Below are 22,156 nucleotides of genomic sequence, written 5' to 3' on the forward strand. Positions count from 1 at the left end.
GAGTCTGCAAAAATCCCTTTACCTTCCTAGGGAAGTGACACATCCCTAGAGGCAGTCTTGAATGAATGCAGACACCATTCTTCTTTAAAACCTTCAAGAGATCACTACAGGGCTCAGCAGGATGTTCTCCACCATTACAAACAGTGTAATCCACTCGGGTGTGCTGTGTCTCTGCTAACAGGCAATTACATAGCCAGGGCTTTACTATGAAAGAAGAGCTTTGCTCTGCTAGAAAGCATAAAGTGAAAGGAACAGTATTTGGTATTAGTCTACCCTACCCCTTCATCTCACTTTCTTAGCTTAGATTATTTTTGTTAAAATCCAAGATCCTCCAGTACTAATGAAAGTCTGAGCATCCTTCTTGGCCACTGAGGAAAAAAAATGTAAGCTTAAAACATCAGCTATAGGGACTGAATTGCAAAACATGCAGACAAGCTGCACAGAAAGCCAAGTAAAGTTCCCCGTAGCCGGTTCTGGAACCAGACCCATTATAAGCACACAAGCACTGCACTAGTCCAGTTCTGCCTCCTCCAGCATCAAAGCTGGCTGAAAACATTACTGGACCACTACTATAAGTGGTTGCTTTTAAGCAGACTGTAGCTCTAAAGCAGCCATCAGGTCAAGACATCTGCTCATACACATCTCCTGTCATTGCCTAGTCAAGTGAAGATTACAAAGCACATTCTGATTATCTGTTTTCTTCCTCTCATTCATAAGTGGTTGCTGGGGTTTTTCTTCTCACAGAACATTATGAGCTTGGGATGACTATGCTGGCAGCTCTTAGCACATCGTGCAAGCTAACAGAATACAAATGATTATATAAATAATAAAGCTGCTGAAGATTTTCTTGTCACTGCTTTCTTTGCTCCATTGGCTTGACTTAGAGCACACATAAAAATGGCCTCTGCTAAGTGTTATGTTCATAGCATCCATAAATAAAATTAAGATCCTGATTTAAAGAGACACTAAGAAGCTGTATCTCCTCCTGATTTCAATCAAACTGGGATGCTCAGTGCCTAGAAAAATCAGGCCCAAGGCCCTGTAGATATAACCAGAAGGATTTGATCTCTGTATGGCAGCTCTTATTCAAGCAGCAAAGTTTCATTTCCTATATAAGATGCCCACACACTCTTCTCTAGCATATGTCCATCCCTTTAATTCAGAGGTCAGGCAGGAGAGCAGCTTCAGACCCTCACAACTCTTCCTAACATCAGAGGTCTGGCACATAACAAACAAACCCTGACACCACAAGTTGGGCATCAGTAGGATAATGACTTGTCAAGGCAATTACAGCCACAGAACAACATCTAGCTCAGCATTGCTGTTTCCATGACTCCTATATAAGCTTTTTATAACACTTTTTGGAGACATCAATATCTGTATCCCCATTAATAACAGTGATAATAACAAATTGCATTAGAAGAGAGAAGAAAGAAGACAAAGATAACGGCAAGCCAGCATCAAAACTGAACTGTACCAAGTTTTGTATTTGGACAGAACTCATCTTTTAACTGTTTTGTTTTGGGTTTTTTCCCCAAGGAACACTTTTCTGGGTCCTGGTGCTAGACATGCAGTCCAATCTCTATGGCCCATGTGTGAATTTTCTCAATGCTGTGGATTAACTACGTGGTAAGTGCAGCCCTTCCCGACCAATGCAGCCACTCGAGTGCACAGACTTAGCAACCCAGTGTAAGAACTGTCTCAAGTACTGTTAAGACCACAGAATGACTTTGTCATGAAATGAGCACAGAATGGAATGACAGGATAGTGCTAACTCCAGGCACAGGTGAGATCAGGTGAGCACACTCTGGGTAATGCATCCAGACAAAACTTCCCACTGTGGCAAACTTCGTGAAGAAGCGACTTCTACGCATATCACTGGTCAAACAAAGATCACCCCAAGTTATGGCACAAATGGCATCTATGACCACTGAGGGACCTCCCACCTCCCAATTCCTTCCCCAAATATGCCTCCATGGACACCAGGAGCTTGGACTGGAAATTAAGCCACCATGACCGGGAACTTGAGATGAGATAGAAGTGATTCTATTGTCCAAGTGTCATCTCAAGCCTAGGAGGAGGTAAACAAAGCTGTGAGAGAAGGATGTGTAACTCATAATGGACATAAAGAATGCAGAAATTGTGGGCCACAAGGAAAGCAACTGTGCTGAATTAGCTTGGACTGGGTAAAAAGTAATTCTATCAGGGGAGATCGCGACCACTGACTCACAGTCCACCAACTCAAGAAATACACCAACTAAAAAAACAAAGACTGAGCATGGGACTAATTAACATTAGAAGCAAGGAAATAATTTAGCCAATAGAATAAAAGATGTGTGTAACCAATGAGCATTAATTCCTTTGTTTACAAAGATATATAAACAGCGAAAAGTTTTGAGTAACCTCAGGCCCCCCACCACTGAGAAATCCAGGGTGAAGAAGAACCAACAGGATGCCACTGGATGCATGGGTGGTAACTATCTTCTCTCTCTTTTCTACTTCTTTCCATCTCTCTATTTCATATTTTATTGTTCAATAAAATCCATACTATTGACTTCAGCATATGGTTTTGTATGCATTTTAATTCAGGGAGAGGCATCTTTCAAGAATCATATCTTAACTCACAGTATACTTCATGGCCACATGCTTGCCACACCTCCCTTACACCCACATCCTGCATTCTCCTTGCAAAATGTACACTTTTTATGCTACCTTCAACTTTCATTTTTCTGTTTTATTCTATTTCTGAATCTTCTGGGAAAGTTCAGATCTAATTATACTCCCAAGTGAAATCCAGGACCTTAAAAAGTATTCTATATAAGTTTCTGATTATGATTTTTTTCATCTCAAAATGCTAGTTAGTAATCAAAGGCCATTTATCTTTTTTATAATGACTATTGACTAAGTTCCTAGAAGACAGTAATGTTTTCTTCTGAAGGGCTAACAGCTTAGAGAAGACACCTCTCCTACTACCACGAGCATTTTTTCTGTAATCCAAGCACTAGACGTGTGATTCTGCCTTTAAGTTCATGAGTTTTCCAGCCTTCTGACCAGCTGAACGGCAAGTTTATCTTTACAGAGCTGTTGCAGTTAGCAGTATAAAATTAGGCAACAGGGGAGGAATTGATTGTGTAAGGCAGGAAGAATGATGACTTCAACAAATCAAAAGCATGGAGACAAGAATTAATTTTAAATAGTTACCTCTTTGAGGCAGCCCATGAAGTTATTGCTTACTGGAGACCCAGGTAAATCAGCAGTACTGGGGCTCCCTCCCACGTAAAAGAAGTCATCTGAGCCCAGCATGGTGTAGTCCTCCTGCGTGTAGCCCGTGGTGGTAAGGATGCCATCCACAGAGATTGTCACCTGTGTGAGGGACAGAATGGACAAAGAAAATCCCAGCAATGACCTTACAATCCTGAACAGAACAACTTACCTCTCCTATAATTTTATGCCAGTTTTATTAAGGATTTTGTTGAGATTTGGTATGCATTTTTTTTTTTAGTTAAGTCGAGCTCTATTTTCTGGTCTGATTTTCCCACAGAGAAATGCTTCAGCATCTGCTTCTCCCCTTTCTGGTGCATCAGCACTCTCAGGCTTACCCAGCCTATCCATCCAGATGCTTTCTGTCTATTCAGGCCAGAAAATATAACTGTCCTTGAAATACATTTCTCATATTAGTTGATTTTATGATTAATTAGAATTTATTTTAATGATTACAGTTAGTTATGGTTGTTAGTAAAAAAACAAAACACTAATGAAGACGAGGTTGGTATTTTTTATTTTTTAAGTTTCTTTTGCTCACGGCACACTGACGATCATGCATTCAGGGATAGGGGGAGAGGGAACTCACTTTCAATACATTATGGATGTGCATGCCATGTACCTGGAGAGACACACACCCACCACCCACTAGAAACAAACAAGAAAAAAAAATCCAGAAAAAAAAGGAAAAAAATAAAAAAGAAGAAAAAAATTTACAAACTAACCCATAACCAAAAAATAAGCAGAAAATAAATCAAAATAAAATAAATCAAAATAAATCAATTGCACACCAACAAATGTAATAGAAGTGGATATGAGAACGAAAGAGATACAAAGCGTGCACACACTGCACTTTGACATGTCATGCCAATATATCTGAGGTCTAGAAAGATGACAGGTAAAAAGCAAAATAGAGAGAGAAGGAGAAGAAAAAGGGAGAGAAAACTATCTCACACTTGCATGCAATCAAAAATAAAAATACCAAACAAATTCAATAATAACAAAAAAACTCAAAACGAAACAGAAATGTCCCCAAAATCTCTAACCACAAACACATGGAAGGTGAAAAGTGACAGAAGGAAAGGGTGGGAGAGGAGGAAGTGAATTTAATGTGTTTTGCTTAGATGTTGTTAGTGGTTGCAAGGGAAGATGGAGGAAAATAGATCGAGGCCAGGAGGAGATGGGCGAGTCACCAGACGTGGACATGCCATGCAGAGTGTGTACTGAAACAAACAACCGGCTGAGCTCCTGTTGGCCACGCAGGTAGAGGTCAGAGAGAGAGAAAGTGAGAGACAGAGCAAGAGGGAGAAGGAGGAGAGAAAGCAGAGGGAGGGAAGTGGGGGAAAATCAGGAGAAAGAGGAAAACTCTGGCCAGTTTGCCTGTAATAGCCATTGTCACAACAAAAGGGTGAGAGAAAAAGAGCCTTCACCGCCATGGACTAGAGGCCCTGCAATGGTTCTGAGCTAGAAACCTTCAGAGTTAAAAAAAAACCAAAAAAAAAAAAAACAACCAAAATAAAAACAAACCCGAAAAGCGAAGAAAAAACAGTCAAATTAAAAAAAAAAAAAAAAAAGCAAAAGAAAGAAATCTAAACTCAAAAACAAGGGACAAAAACCTCAACAATTTATCACCGGAAAGGAAAAGAAGAAATAAAGACAGAGGTGAAGAAAACAATGAAAGAAATGTCCAAACCCCATTTCCAGAAGAGCTGTATTAGTTGCTTTTGATGCTCATTTTTCTATTCAAAAAGAAGAAAGGAAGGGGAAAAAAAAAAATAAAAGAAAAAAAGGAAGGGGGAAAACAACATGTTTTCAATGAAATTAGAATAAAATTAAAGGAAGCAGTAAGTATAAGGGAGGGGGGAAAAAGAGCGGGTAGGGGGAGGAAAAGGCAGGTAACACACGGCAAACCCAAAAAAAGAGACAATAAGAATGATATCTACCAGACAATGTAGTTTGTTTACCATAGCGTGTCCAATGCCTGAGTGCTTTGCGGAAAAGGGGGAAGAAAGGAAATTAAAAAATCGTGAACAGAACGATTGTTAATTAAAATAACTAAAAGCAAAGATGAGTCGTTAGGGTGTTAGTACATTAGTTGGTTAGTAAAAATGACACATTGCATGAATGATCTAGTGTTAGTTTTTCAAAAAAAGGCGTGGGGCACCTGAGACACACAAAGTGAGAAAGAGGACAATATGACCAGGATTCTATGGGGAACCATGCCATCTAGATTGTAAAGACATAGGGGGCTGCCTACTCTTCCCACGCTGTTATTAGTTATTTACTTCAACCCTCATACACATTACCCAGACTGAAGCAAAGTTAAAACAGTGCAATACTTACTCTTTGAATGCCCATCAAGGTGCTTCCCTCAAACAAGAATCTTACTCTCAGAGATATACACACAGAGTACACCGTTTACCCCTTCAGCACAAACCCAACCATGACTCCCTTCTTCCACCCACCACCTGCCAGCTCTTCTTCCAATCTTCACTACCCTCAAGTGTTGCAGAATATCACAAGGCCAGTATTTCCTTTGGCTGGAGGATACAGATGAAGATGAGTCCAAGACTCTGTGTCTTCCTTCCAAATTTCCCAGTCTGCAGGTTTCTTTACAGTAGCTGAGTTTGTGACTTTCAGGAGAAGCACATAATAGTGCCTGTGCTTGGCTGTTTGCCTGTAGCTGACTTCTGTCATCCAAGATATAGGAACTGAACTTCTCCTACTGTAGGGAGAAATGTGTCAAGAAATTGTGTAGAAAGAATTGTGCTGCTTGTGTCCAAACTGAAGACAGAAGATTGACAACATTTAGCATCCCTGCTGCTTCACTGCATCTCTATTACACAGGAGCTAGGAGAATTTGGTTTGGTTTAGTAAAACTTTTTTAACCCGTCCAAGGCACGCAGATGCCAACTGTTAGAACACTTTGCTTCTTGTTTTCATTTTAGCTGTTAAGGAACTAAAGATCTTCATAGTAGATTTTGCATTGTGACTAGCTTCAGTGTTAATAGGGAAGGGCAGCCTGTGGAGGCTCCAAGTCCCTGTTACAGTGTGATTGAAGTTGGCAAGCATTATCCTAAATTACACAAGCAAGATCTATGCTGCCTCATGTAAAAACCATCTGCTTGCAGGCTTCAGTTGTGCACTGACTAGGGAAATAGGTTTTTGAAGACTTTATGACACTGAGCGTGAAGTCCCAAGGTTATTTGCCAATGGAAATGAAATAACAATAATATTCTGTACTTGGAAATGATGAGCACAAACTCCTGAATTCTTCACCAAGGAAGTCTTACTCACAGCAAATTGTTGTGTTAGTAAATTTATTTTTACAAACAAGGGAGTTGAAGTATAGGGCAGGGAGAAGAGCATGCTAGAAACAAGAAGGAGTGTCAGCAGCAGACCTGAAGACAGACACAGGAAGTCTGACCTTCAGTCTCCTCTGCTCCTTCCCCCACCAGACCACACTGCCCCAAATAGCCTCTGAAAGCCCCAGTAAAATTCAGCCATGATCCTATTGCTAAGTAAAGGTTTCTCACAAGGCAGAAAGAGGGCTTAGTTTTAACCGAAATAATAAGATAAATAAACAAGGAGATTTGCTTTGACATTAACAATCACTACTCAAGGGAATCTGTGGATTCACTTGGTTTGTCTCTAAGGAGATTAACTGCTGTGATAGTCATTTGATCTAAAAAAAAACCAGCCCTTAGTACTCTCCCAGCTTAGCTACAAAACATTTAACAATTCAAAAAAGTACCGGGCAAAAGTCCAACTATTTAAAGTTCCACTCTAATTCTAGAAACAGCCAAAAAATTATGCAAATCCTCCTCCCCTTTCTCTTAGCCCCTAAAAAAGCAGAAGAAAAGATTAGATGGCATCCTGAAGCTGCTGATAGACCATTTAGCTGGAATTGCTTAGATTTAGATAATATTCTTGGAATTTCTAAATTATTGTTTTTAAAATTAATTTTAAAGAGAAATATATCTACCTCCAGTGCAATATTTTCAACCCATTACAAGGAGGCTACTGATTTTGTTATAAACCTTTAACATTCAGAGGCAATTTATTTTGTTGGGGTTTTATGTTTGGTTTTGGAATGGGTTTTTTAAGAAAACATGAGCACAGCTGGAAACAAGACTATCTAGTGAACTATATTATATTGCAACATTACAGGTAAATTTATGTCAGGAAAGACATAGAACTGATAATCTTTTACATACAAAATTATTTTGGTTATACAAAATTATATTGGGTGACAAATTTTAGGACTATCATGACTGCTCTGCCTCAAGGCCTCATCAATTCCAATCTGGGCAGCTTTAGGTTCTGAGTCAATGTTTTAATTTTGAGACAGATCAAAAGCTAAAAATGCAAGCATCCAGGGAAAAAATTACTAAAAAAAAATCCGGCCTTACTGATTTTTATTGGTTGAACTGTATTCTCTCATGTTTGACTATAGAACTGGACCCCAAACTGCTAATTAAATATAACTTTATTTGAAGACAGGTCTTTCTTTGCAAAGAGCCCATCCATGTCATTAAAACATCCTCTCTTGCCCAGTCAAGTTGGACCCTGTAAGAATTCAGGATCACTCAGAAACATTCATAGAGAATAGATCAGGAGGCTTAAAAATTTACAGTGCTGTTTAATTGGAAAGGAACTACCTGCTTTCTAATAATTGCCAAAGTACTGCCCTTCTCTCATCAAATGTGAGAAGGCATAGACAGATATCCATTTTCTTGGTCCATTTCTGTGAACCAGTTAAAAAGTCACTAGCTAAAATATTAAGAAAAGAATATGACAGCCTCCCAACCACAATTTTGTTTGTGACCCTTCAATTTCTCCTTCTTCAAGATCCAAACCAATCCTGGCATGAAGCAAGGATTAATTTTGATTCTGGCACATTTGCCTGTTGAAATTGATTTCAAATGAAAAATAAAAAGTATGATTACCTAAAATGACCAGTGAGCTCTACTGAGATATTCAAGGACCAGTTGTTCTGAAACTACCAAAAAAAAAATACACATCACATAAAGCTGTATATTCTGACCTTTCAAGACTGACAAACCTAGACCAGTTGGTGCATCTCCCTCTACTGTACTGATGGGAAAGGTTAAACAAAATAGGATCATTAAGACCCATCCACTGCATAAGAAATGAAATTTTCATCTGCATATAAGCTGTTAAAAACAGATTGATTTTTTTATAGGTAAGAATTCTGTAGCCTCAATAAAGCTTGATGACAGATTTTTTTCAGACCCAGACATCCTAAGCATGTAGAAATACAGGGATTTACATGGGAAAGAAATTAAAATCTTCAGCACCCAACCTAAATATTGAAAAGAAAGACATTAACTCCTGACAACAGAAAAATTATCCACAGACCTCTACTAGCAGAGACTTTTTCTGATTCCTGGCACTGATTATCCTATACTCACCGATACATTTGCTCTTAGCTAGTGTAAAATGTTACCACAAATTACAGTGTATAAACTTATATAAAGCTCTTAAAGGTTGTGTTAATATTGACATGATTGAGAAAATAAACAGGCCACACTGTACTCACAAATTGATTTTTAATTGAATTTTAAATCTTAGTTTACAAGCCATTTCTGCTCCTCTACCAATCAGTTACACATCAAATAAACCTCATTTATCATGCAGCGGATGGGCCCTAGTGACTTGATATATTTATGAGCTTTCAGAGCAACGTTATTTAATTTTAAGTTATCTATTTACTGAATTTATATGTCATGAGATAGGGTTCAGGATTTTAAGACTAGCCTCCTACCAAATACATCACCTGATATAGTTGTCTGCTAGGAAAAGCAGCATGTAGATGCACAAAATTACAGTGGTAAAATCAGAAAAACTTTTCCAAAGTGGAATTGTAGGGTGCTGGATTGATCTGAGTTTGCTTGGGGTTTTTTGATCCTTCCACTTTTCCAGTCCTCACAGCAAACAGAAGAGTCTCAAGGCAGAGACAAGAAATTAAGTAGAATCTCATTATAGAAAGAAGGGATAAAAATCAAAAAGAAGAAAAGAAGAACAGAGAATCAAGAAGATTCAGAGAAACTCCAGCCAAGTAATTCCAAAGCTATGAAGTTAAAATAATTACACACATACCCACCAGCCTGCACACCTGCACACTCATATGCACACACAAAAGAAAAGGAAAAGGAAAACAAAAGACTTTCAGAATTAGAATTGTAACATCATGGCAATGGTTAAACCAATTAACAAAACTGAAAGAAAAAGGAGAGAGGTGTAGAGCGTTGGCTGTTGGCAATAGGCATTATTCCCCTAGTAATTAAATGCAACAAGAATATTACTGATAAGATTGAATCATAATTAAGGAAATAATAAAATTTAAAAGGGAGAACAGAAAAAGAAAAAAGGAAAAGGGAGATGAAAGTAAAGTTATGTCACAAGTTTTTATTATTAAATCAAACTGGGGAAAAAATAGAAAATTAATAAAGTGGAAATGAAGATATTGCAGAAGGGATAAATTCCCACCAACTAATGTTTTTTTTCACTATCCTTTAGGCACTGAGATCCAGAATAGATGGAGAAACTTGCAACAGCACTGAGCTTCCCCATTTCTCTATTACTCTCTCCCTTCTGCCTGTCCCAATAAAGCAAAACGAAATTCTCCCCAGCGCTTTCTCCCCTTCACCATTACCTGCCGCAGGTTGCGTGTCACCTTAACGTCGTGCCACGCGTTGTCATTGAACTTGCCATTGACCGGCTCCACAATGGCCTCAAAGGCCCCAGACCCCAGGTTAATGACCAAGGAGACTGCACCGTCTTTCAGGGCCAGGTTGACGTAGTCAGCTGACTTGCCAGTGTGCAGAATGAGCCCGTTGCGTTGCCACGTCTTGAAGGAGAGCGTGATCTCATCGCTGCTGCTCTGGATGGGGTTCTGCGACAGGTCATAGCAAAGGTATTCGGAGCCACGGAAAGTGGCCATGTTCTCATCTCGCGCTGGAAGGGAAGGGAAACAAAAGAACTATTCAGCAGTCAGCCAAGAAGAGATTCAAGGTGGCCATGAAATTTAAGCATCCCACAGCACTGTCAACTGTAGAGCTAAATATCAAGGCATGCTAATAACTGTAGAGCTCCTTTTGTAATATGGCTGCCAAGAGAATTAACTGCAGGGCTGTTGGTAACGAATTTCAGTGCTGTGATTTTAGTTTCACTGCAGCGCTGTCTCCATAGGGACCATTCAACAGCATGCAGTGGAGTCTAGGAAAAGCACATTTAAGGACTGTTATAAGACATTTCACATCCTTTTTAGGAGAAAGATGGAAAGCTCTACTATTCACAACACAACCACCACATATGCGTCCATCAGAAAAAAAGCCCAACATTTCACAAAGATCAGTATTTAGATTCAGCACAACTGCCATCTGAATTTAACCTATCTGACAGGAAATTTAAGAATGACACCAGAATATAATCCTAACAGAGGTGCCCCTTTCTTTCAACTGAATGAGACCAAGCAAACAAGAAAGCCACATGAGGTGTCCTACAGATTCCTTCTCTGAGAGAATGAGGAAAGTCCACATAAAACATTTTGTCCACAGACAGTAATGTTGCTGGTAAATACATCTGAGAACTTTGCCTGTCTGATCACCTTATCCAGAAAATCTGTACTAGATAAGCACATCTTTTTCAAACAGCAAAAATAAACTTGGAGGAATTATTCACAGCAAAAGACATTCATCTCTTATGTACAACAACAAAAGCCACTGCACTTATTTCTCAGCAACTGGATAAATAAAGCCGCATTTGAATACCATGAAAATCCTTTGTGTGAGCTAGAGGTCTACTTCCCAGTACCTGGGTTTCCAGTCACTCAAAGCCAGTTCTGCTGTAGTATTGTGATTATGTGACTTGAGCCAGCTGCATACCCTAATTTTATCCAGTGGAAGAAATAGAGGAGAGTAATAGGAAGGCCTGGAGGAGGGTTGGCTAGCCCCAGCTGGAAGGAAATGGTACTTGCAATGGAGTCTGTATAGATCCCAGCCCCCACTTCATATTGCAGCACCTTCCTGACTCCCAGCTGTGAAAGTAAGGCTGAGCAGTAGATAGTACAAGCAGCCAAGCTATCCTTGCTTACAAATCACTGCATAAGGCAAATACTGGTGCTATTTGCCTTGGCATTAATAGCACTTTTCTGCTTCATTTTGTCCCATTTAGTAATCCTAATAAAAATTAGCCAGAATTTATTAGTACAAGACTGAAGGGAAAATACTTGTTGTCATAGTCATTCTTGGAAAATAACTACATGGTAAAATCTGTGATAAAACACCACAATATTACAACTGTACATATAGCATTCTCGAGTGAAAGGTCTGCTTTAAGCCGAGACTCTTGCAGAAGCAATTTGTGTTTGTACTTCAGTAAGTGAGCCATGTGTCCAGATACTCCTGTAAGCAAGCAGCCACCCAGATTACTCCATGCAGCATCACATGTTGGGAACCAACTGGCTCAAAAGCAGCTTTTCAGAAAAAGACCTGTGGTCCCAGTGGACAAGCTGAGCCAAGTCAGCAGTGCCTGCCCTTTCAGCAAAGGCCAGCTACATCCTTGGCTGTATTAGCAAGAATGCAGTCAGCAGGCCAAGGGAAGTGATTTTTCCCCTAATGGACACTTCTGAGATGACATCAGGAATGCTCTGTCTAGCACTGAGCTCCCTCATATAAAAATTACTTCAACATACTGGAGTCAATCCAGCAAAGAGCCACCACCATACTCAAGTACTGGGGCAGTTGATGTGTGTGGAGAGGTTGAGGGAACTGGGTTCATTCTGCCCCAAGGAGAGACAACTCAAGGGAAATCTTACTGATCTCTTTAATGACTTAATGGAAGAACACAGACAAGACAGGATCAAATTCTTCTCAAAGTTGAGCAGAAGGATGAGAAGCAACAGATGCAGCTCAATACAAAAAACCTCTCATTCTATTAAAAAAAAATAGAGTCTCATCTTGAGGATGGTCAAACAGTAGGAAGGGCCCAGAGAGACTGAAATCACCACCCTTAGAAATACAAAAAACTTAATTAGGCAGAGTCCTGAGCTGCCTGAACTAACCGGACCTTCTCTGAGCTAATAGTTGGATTACACAGCCTCTGGAGGTCCCTTCCATATTATCTGGTTCTTTGATCTCATTTGGAATATATTTAACTACCACCACCAAGTGTTTATGCTTGTATCAGTGTTAAACCAGCCTAAGCACAGAGGGTTGCTATTGACTGCAGTTCTGGAAATCAGAGCCAAGTACTTAACAACTCTATCCCAACACTGACAGATCCCCTGCCTAGTCACTCCTGATCCACTGGAACAGAATGTGTTACAAGCAAGTTAGACACTTGCTCCATGTACCTGGGGGTAATTTCATCAAATAACCAGTGTCTGAGCGCAGGAGTCAAATACAGTCATTGTGAGTGAGCCTTTTCTCTACAAGTGAAGATGGGCAAAGCACTGAACACACATTTGTGAAAGGGGATGTGGTGGTTTGATTGTTCACTCAGTATAAGACGTACCATAGGGCTCATTTACACTTTCTCAACCACTTAGATAAAATCTCACTGGTCTACTGAGAAAAGGAGAAGGCAAAGAATAGATTAGAGATCTAAACAGTAATTCAAGGCAACCACTGAAGACTTAGCAAAACAGAGTAGAGTAAATTCAAAGATATATAACTCCTACTTGTACCACTGGTTTTAATATAGGATGCATTCAACTATGCATTCAACTATCTGCCTGTTTCCTCCAGTCATCTGCTGCTGACCCTTGTCACAGATGGGATTCTGTACTTCATCCACCTTTGTATCCTTCCTGTTCTTGGGAGAATGTCAGCTATTTCTGTTTCCTGTGTTGTCATGGGGTTTTTCTTCCTTCTGTGGCTGCTCTGGGCAGACATTCAAATTTGCAGATCACCACACACTAAAGTATCTTTGGGGGTCACAGTGAAATCAAAATTCCTTCCTGTTCATGCCACATCTCATATACTCAACTCCGAAGGTCAACACACTTTCTAAGACTGTTTTTTTCCAAACTGCTGATTCCTCAACTGTTTACCAGTGGCCATGTGGTTTAGCAGTCTCATGAAAGGCTTCAGCAGTCAGAGCCTAATACGTGCACTGAGGAGCTTGACTGTGTATTCCCCAAGCTACAGCACAGTAGCTTCTGTCAGGCCACACAAACAGCTTCTTACCAAGCATGGCCTCTCCATATTGTCACAACTATTGGGATGCTCTGACATACACTATTGCTGTGATCAAAAAGCACCTGAACATTACCAGAGAGCACAGAGGGGGGAAAGTTTCTTTCCAAAATGAATGAGGAGGAAAAGCCCTGAGCAGGCTGCAGGTCTCCCAGTATTTCTTTACGCTTTCAGACACAGTCTGGTGACACCTGGAAGATCACAGAGCAGTGAACCACTTGATTTGTTAGCTCATGACCCTTGTGCTGTACAGTTTTGAAGGTTCCACAGATTGCACTTGATATTTGCATGTGATATTTTGCACTTTCTACAGAGATCCTCGGTTTATGTTACTTGGAGCAATAAATCAAACCTTGATTTTTCTGGTATGTGAAACCCCATATATAGTCAGTGATATTTAATTGAATTGATTATCTAGTTATTCAAGTGCAGCAATGCAACTGCATAAAATACCATTTACTTAAGACATTTGGGATATGTTTGAATTTTTGTATGATTTGCAAGGTTTAATTTTTAACTAAGTTAATACTAAATAGATGTAGAAAAATCGAACTCTGTCAGCACATATAAGTAATCAAATCTTCCATTCCTCTTGTTAGTATTAATCTAAATCTATTATTTACTTCCAAGTTCATTTACATAACTAAATTCTCTGCAGTATCTGGGATTTAAGTCCACACTTGGACTTAAATAGATATTCAAGATGCAAAAAAATCACCTGAATAGAAGCAAAACTCAATCTTCAAACTAGCACAGATATTTTCCTTGAATGAATGGAGTCACCCATCACTTTAATGGGAAAATGTTACCTTTTTCTGATCAAACCCTACCAGATACCCAGACACCCAGAACATTAAGCAGTTACCATCTCCCTCATGCTGCAAAGCCAGTTTTACAAGACTCAGACTTATGTCTGTTTAAAACCCAAACCAGCCAGCAGTACATAACAGAAGCTGTGTGCAGGAAGAGAAACAAAAGCACAGCAAACAAGTACCTAAGCCAAGTTCCTGGCTCTTCCCATCCCTGAAGAAACCCCAGAGCTTGCTGAGCCTCAGGTCTCCTGGATAGGTAAAGACCTCAGGATCTTCCCATACAGGATATAGCTATACTGCCTCTTCAGGAAAGCCAGATGGCAATTTTAGCTTCAGTTTTTATGTGCAATGTTGTTGCTGTTCCTGTCAGAAAACTTGGCCTTTTGATTTATATATGAGGAAACCAATGCACAGACATTTTAATGGGTTTACTCAGAGCCACCACGAAAATCAATAATAGAGAAAGAATATGAGTTTGGGAGTTCCTATCTCTCCATCCTTGGCTCATTCCAGAGTTCTCATATATTTGTGTAGGGAAAACAACCTCCTATTTTTCTCTAGTCCTTCCAGGATGTCATCTCAGCTGAGGTGTAGAGAAAGCACCTCCAAAGTTTTGGATGATGCTTGAGAATATATATGCCATGACTGCAAAGCTGAAAACAGCAAACCCTAGAAGCATTCATTTTGCTCAGGGCTATGAAGCTTAATAGTCAATAAAAGCAGTATCTCATGTAACAGGACTTGTGGTCCCAGACACAATTAAGAAATATTTAGAAAACTAGGCAGGGATTTTCCTGAAGTCTCCTGAAGAAAACCTCAAGTAGCTCTCCTAAAACCACAGATCAGCTGCTCACCCTTCTCACCTTCACTGCATTACAGGTGTTGTGTGAGATACTCTCTGTCTTACTGGTGTTTGGTTTACAGTCAATATTACATGACTGAACACTAAAACTAATGAAAGCGCTCAGAAGTTGTCAAAGCACCTTGCACAGATTGATGTCATTAAAACAAACCTCCAGGCTTAATAGTTTAGTAAAAAATCAGGCTTTTATTTTAAAGAGATGGTGACAGAATCCAGTAGTAGCTGAAAGCAGATTACTGCAGCCTCCATTTATCACTTTGCTGCATTCCTCCTTTCCAGTTTTTGAACAGGAAAAATAATACATCTAAATAATTGTTTTTTCTAGTCTAACCATTCTTCACACCACCTGATTGGATCAGTAACAGCACTCGTCAGACTCTCTCATAAGGTCCCATGCTTTCCCCTTCACAAGTACACTTTTGTGGTCTCAATATTTTAAAAAAATACTGGTTTTAAAAGTCTTACAGATATTATTTAATTATTTAAATACTTCAGAAATAATGTGCAATACATTCTTCAGTGCAGGAAGCATCTTCCAAGCACCACCAACGGTGATACTGATATGTGGAAGCTGTGAGAGCCATATCATAGCCTGCATTTATATTCCACAAACTATAAAGGAAAAACATATAAATCGTATTAATATCATAATGAGATGACTGAAGTGATTACTTTGATTAAATCTTAGCAAAAGAATATGACTTCTAACCTCAAGGAAATTATAGGAATGATTTTTCAGAAGAAAAATAATTTTGCTCTTGGAAAAAAAATTGTTCATAAAATCATACAATGATGTTATAACAGATAAAATTAAGTGCTGAGCTGGAGTCCTACAGTAAAAAGAGAAGTGTCTTAAATGCTAACTAACTTTAAACCACTCTGGGAAATGTTACATTTTTCAGAAATAGTATCATTTATTGTTTCCTCAGGCTCCTTATGCTCACTTACTACATCTACATTATTTGTAACTTGGATGCAGAGACAAATCAGCATAACAACATCAGAAACAGTGTGGGGAAGAATCAGTGCAAGACAATTCCCATCATGTTTAAGAGATGCAAAGAGTCCACAGCAATGGAGTTAGCTCAGGAGCCCACAGCAAAGGTGAGATGCACTCAACAGTGCTCTTGCAACTCCAAACTCAAATTTTGCACATAGTGCAGCAACTCTAATCTTATGCAAAAAGCTCTTTCACCTCACCAGTAAGAGCAAAGGAAGCACTAATGTTCCACCACAGAACATCAAGTGCCTAGCATGAATCATGCCCTCTACTCTCTTATCTGCTACTTTACCCATTGCCCTTCAAGTCTAAAGCAGAATGCTTATTAAGAGGTCCTCAAATTTAAGCCTGGAAGAGATCAAGGAGACTTGGTAATACAATGAATGCTCAGGGTTTTTGTCAAACCTGACTAATCTATTATTTCCCTGTGCAGCTAAGCTCTTAATGAAAACAAGAGGAAGAAGTGCTTTATCTGAAGATACTGCACGAGAGCTCTGGAACTGCATGTTCCACCTCTGTATTTGTCTGCCTGTGTCCTTGGATGATGCTCTTTGGGCTGGTTCCAACATAGAGGAGGCTTTGACCTGTGGGACTTCAAACCATGCTTAAGAGGTCCAGAACCAGCCCTGAAGAGTGACTTATTTCACCTGCTGAGTTTGGACCACTGCACAGGAAAGACTGAGGGCAAAGGGAAGGAAGAGGGATGACAGTGCCTGAATCTTTACCCCAAAGAAAGGAGAAATTTTCCCTAGGCTTCTGATTCTCAAAATAGTTGACATGTACTAAATGTATAAAGCAGTTTCCATATATCACTGTCACATAACAGTGGCAAAGCCAATAGCCTGTTAAAAGTACAACTGCCCTATATTTCTGAAGTATGAGTATGTGCCTATTAAATATACAGCTAGAGATCTTATCATCCAAATAAATAAATATTCACCCAAATGAAAACCTATTTTGCTTGTCAATGATGGGAATCTCCTTCTCACTCAATGGTATATTGCAGTGGTTTGACAAAATGTCTTCTGAGAGGAAAATTAGTAAATCAGTTATACCACACAAAATCTCCTAGTTAGTCTACATATTGAGCGCAGATGATTTTTTGAACTAGTTTTGCCAATTACATGACCACAGGTTCCCTACTCACTCTCTAAATCACATAGTCTTTTAATGAAGAGAAGCAGAAAACAGAAGTGTCTAAACCCCTCCAACAGCACACAAATAGCTGAAAAAAAAAAGAAAAACCTTTTTGCTAAAATGTTTTCATGACAAAATATTAATACTACAAAAATGAAAATGAATAAATGACATGCCTACAAAATATTATAGCATATGTCTGCTAACATAATTTTTTTACATTTGTCTGGTAACATAATTTTTTTTAATTGCTCATTAAAATTGATGTAAATGACAAAGTAGAGGCAAGGAAGTCAGAACCCAGCTTATCCTCAACTCTGTCACTGATTCCCTGTGCAACCTGAGGCACTTAATTAACCTCAGCTGCCTCCATCTGCACTACAAAGATAAAAATATAGGTTAAGTCCTTGAGACCTACGGGGAAAAGAGCATTCCATGAGTTTAATAAAACTATGAAAACCAATAAATGTTCCACATCTGTGAGGAGAAGCCCTGTACCAATACAGTGTATATGCAGTATACGAAGTGTCCTGAGCATACTCTTCTCCACCTACTTTCCATTGTTTGCTAAATACAAACAACTGTACTGGTATCAGTGTGTGATGTTGCAGTCTGTGTCAAAGAAAACATAAACTCCAGGTATTGGTCTGACCATTGCACTATGTACTTAGAGCTGTGCTTGTTCTTTATGTTCTGATCACCTGACCATAGGGACTAAAAAAAACAATTCTGTGACAATGTCTTCCTGAACCCAAAACGAAGTCCAAAAATTTGGGTTTACACATCCATAAAAATACGTTTCTTTTAAAAAAATAGATCTCCATTTAAAAATGAAAGCATAAAACATGTTTATTTTGAAATAAATGATGCTGAATAAATCAATTTTTAAAATAATTTTCCTGAAAGAATTTGATAGTCATATCAATTGACAATTTGTTTTGGTTGGAACAAAGTAGTTTTTCTTTTCTCTGAACAATTTTGCTGCTGTCACTCCTAGTTCCAGGAGGTAGAGAAAAAGTGAAGTATTGCTACAATGATGGTGATTTGCTGAGTTTAAGACCTCCTCTAGATTCCTCAATGCTGAGAACAGGTGAGGGCAATTCCCACTACTGCTGTATTTACCTTTTCTTACATTTTTATTTCACTCCGGGATTTTTATAGTTTTCTTATTTTCCTGCTGTGTCACTCTCAAATGTAAGGATGCCAGCCACTGCACACATCACCCAGTAGAAATGTTTCCTCACAGGCTGAATGTTCAGCAAAGCACAGAACACCACAGTGCCATGACCATAAAGTTCCAGGTCTAACATATTCACCAGCCCTTCTCTCACAGAGGTGTCTCTACTGCTGGGGCTGCTACATCTATCCCTCTGTGTAGAGCACACATGACAGTACAGCTAAGAGTGTGTAAGCATACAGCTGAGCTTCTTAATTCACTGGCTTTTCATATATGCATTCTTGACCAAATGTGCTGTATCTTTACACACAAAAAACCCCCCCAAAAAAACCCCACCACCTCCCCAAACAAGCCAAACAAAAAACCAAAAAACAAACAAAAACCAAACAAAAAATCCCCCAACAAACAAAAAAAAACCCAACTAAAACCCGCCAAAAAACCAAACCAACTGAAACCAACCAACCAAACTGAAGCAACTTGCAGGCCAACAAGCAGCCCTATATTCACTTTCTAAGAGAGACTTACTGTTCTTCAGCTACAATCTGTATCCCTGCTGCAGTTCCCGAATTCACACTACCCTTACACTTCAAGCCTATTAAAAATCAGAAGTCAAACACCAAATATTAATCTTGATTGTAAGCATTTAGACCTGTTTATTACTGGTTGCAGATTCAAGAGCACTAACATTCAGCTATTAACACAGGGTACACTTGGCTTTTTTGTTCCTTATCACACTGAAGACCAGGTCTCTCCAAAATTTTCTGACCTTAGTGAAAAATCGTAAGATTAGAGAGAAGAACATTAGGTAGCTATCACTGTCTTCCCTTACATGTGTAGTATGATTAGTCCTGCTTGGAAGGGAAAACATGAAGGCTGTTGGAGGGAGTCTTCCAAGAATGATGCAGGAATGAACAAAATTATTCACACCAAAACTGAGAGCAAGTTGAAAGGGTATTCAGAACTAAAGTACACGTAAGAAGCCCAACAGGAGGCAAAATTCCTGCTCTGTTGAACAGCTCTATTTTAGAGAACTGCTGGAAGCTCACAAAGAAAAGGGCAGAAGGGAGAGAGGCAGCAGTGCCAGAGGTGAGCGTGTGCTGCTGCACGCCCGTGGGTCTGTGCTGGCAGCAGCCTTCCAGCAAGCGTCGCGCTTGCTGCTGAGCAGGGAGCCCCTTGGGCATCCTTCCAGCGGGAAGTGGGAGTAGAAAAATAGTTACTGCTAATCACTGTAATAACACAATAATGATCCACAAAATTATCCTTTTCAATATCAGTGAGCGGTATTGAAAGCCATGCCCATGGGAAAGGGGAGATGGGAGGGAAGGTGAAAAGCAAAAGTGCAGTGGAAGAGACGAGAGCAGGGCAGAACAGCACAAGTGGCATCGCAGAGACTGCGGTAATGTCAGCTTCCCACGGCTTCCATAGTGGAGGGTGGGTACGTGTGGAGCCCCAGTACTGCCAGATATCCAAATACACTGCCAAACACTACTGCTGCCCTTCATTTATGCTCGTTGTGAGACATCATTAGGACCATTTATGGAAGTAGCAGTATCCAAACCCAATTTGAGGCAGAACGATTCTTCTCAAACAAAGCCACAGGCAAGAGACTGTTACAAGCTGGCAGAGCAGTTTTGACCAGTAATTATCTAGGGGCAAAAATGTGTGCATTTCTATGCACTGAGAAACATGCTAGGTTTCCGCTATGTGCATACAGCAGCAAGTTCCACGTGCAGGGTAAGTTCCACACACATATGTAATAGAGGCAGGACGGCTGCCTACACAGCATATTTCCGTGGCAAAGTGCCACTGAATAAACACAATAGACAGACATGAAGAGGAGGTGTGCCCTTTGTTACAGCATGAAAGGGAGAGACCCTAGTGTCAAGAGATTTACAAGAGCAAGAAACAACCAAGTAAGGTTGAAGTGGATGCACTAGCGTACGTGTAAAACGTGCGATAATTAACATTCCCTTACAACACATCTGAGGGCAGAAATTAAATGCATCTTCCCCATGTAACTTCAGGGCACACACGTGAGGACTTACACACATGCACATAAACAGAAAATAAATGAACGTGTGTCTTGCCCAGGTGTAAATATTGGAGTGAATACACACAATATCAGGGCATAAGCAGAGATATCCACAGTGCATGAGGATGCAAGTATGGTGCAAGCGCTCGGAACTGGCACTGTGCATGCGGGTGAGAGGGAGGGTGTGCCAGTGCTTCTGGCGCATGCTCCAACTTCATCCTGGGCTTTTTTCCTTTCTGATTTAGTTTTTTTCTGCGGCACAGCAGACTCCATGTCTACAGGGAAGGTGCTTAATGAGTCAAATCCAATCTCTCGAATGCCTTATCAGTTGTGGACAGGCCTGTTTCTGACAGCTGACCTTTCTCACTGCACGCTGCTGAAAAACCCATACACTACAAACAATTAACACAATGCTGAAAACACAAAGCTGAAGGAAGGGAAGACTCTAGATCACTATAGACAGCACTACATCAGAAGGAAGAGAGTGATGCACATAAAAATGACAGAAAGCATCTACATAAGGATTTCATTCCACCTTATTTTGCCACAAACATTTTATTACCATCTTTTCAGTTTGGCTGTAGCAAAGTTATATGCAAAAACAAGGGTCATATACAACAAAAATGAAAAGTGTAGAGAACAGGAAACACTTCTGTGATGTATATGACACTAAGCCCATGTACAAATAAATATATGTCTGAATAAATACATCCAAAACTGATACAAAGAGCAAAGTTCCTGACTGAAAAAACAAAAGCATACACAGCAGAGGAGGTAAAGACAAGTATCAGCCTGTCCTCCTATACCTCTGCTGTTATGGGCCTAGCTCCTAAGAAAACACACATTAATGTATTTACTAAAACCTAACCTGAATATTGCCTGAATTAGAAACATCAAAAATAACAAAACTGTCAAATATTCCATGCAATAATGACAAGGAGGCTCATCCCATGAAGAGCGCAACTCCAGCTCCAGATAAGCAGGAGGTTGCTTCTTTTGGGAGGTATGAGCACCTGAACATAAAGTGGACTGTCTAACCAGTTGTTCAAGGGATTTGTTGCTCCAGAAAGAGTAAGAAAAAATATGCATGTTTTCAGCTCTGCTGCCAGCTCAGCACAAGACTTGGGCAAACTATATACATTGCATTTTCTGAAATCTTTCTTCACTATCAGGATTTTCTGCGATGGGTACATGCCACCAACATGCTTGAAGATCAAGAATAATGTATCTCAGATTTCAGAAGCAGATCCTAGGTACACAGAATTCACATCCTAGTTTGAAAAAGTAGACATCTATCTTTTGTGCAGTAGTCTTCCTGTATGTGCAGAGGAGCACAGCCTACCATTATCATGTTTTGGGGGGTTTTTTTTATTATTTAATGTAATAGCATAACCTTCAAAAGGGACATGTTCTTCCATGTTAACAATTCCTTACACGCTCAAAATAGGAGCTAGATGACACTGACAAAAGTTCACAGAAAAAGGGTTTGCCAGAAGCTCCACAGAAGTCCTCTGGATGAAGCATCTAATTCATCTAGACACCTGTGGAAAACTAAGTTTGCTTTTGAAGATTTTGCATGCAACCCAGACAGGACTGACACAGGAGTAGGTTAAAAGGTACATAAAGTAATTTAAGGTCAGGGAGTGGGGGAA

General features: G+C 39.7%; 1 protein-coding gene across 26 annotated transcripts in view; it reads right to left on the reverse strand.

The window, feature by feature from the left end:
• NRXN3 (neurexin 3) overlaps window positions 1-22,156 on the reverse strand; it is a 967,067-nt gene that overhangs the window by 701,503 nt on the left and 243,408 nt on the right. For 16 of the 26 annotated variants that reach the window (XM_033061701.1, XM_033061722.1, XM_033061706.1 and 13 more), the window contains 3 exons: window positions 9,941-10,242; window positions 5,226-5,249; window positions 3,202-3,363 (listed from right to left, as the gene is read on the reverse strand). In XM_033061701.1, the coding sequence (XP_032917592.1) occupies window positions 3,202-3,363; window positions 5,226-5,249; window positions 9,941-10,242 (488 nt within the window). The remainder of the gene's footprint in view (window positions 1-3,201; window positions 3,364-5,225; window positions 5,250-9,940; window positions 10,243-22,156) is intronic. The other 10 variants (XM_033061705.1, XM_033061719.1, XM_033061707.1 and 7 more) reach the window with 1 other exon arrangement.

Source organism: Catharus ustulatus, chromosome 6 (genome assembly GCF_009819885.2).
Source record: "Catharus ustulatus isolate bCatUst1 chromosome 6, bCatUst1.pri.v2, whole genome shotgun sequence".
In the NCBI taxonomy this organism is placed as follows: domain Eukaryota; kingdom Metazoa; phylum Chordata; class Aves; order Passeriformes; family Turdidae; genus Catharus; species Catharus ustulatus.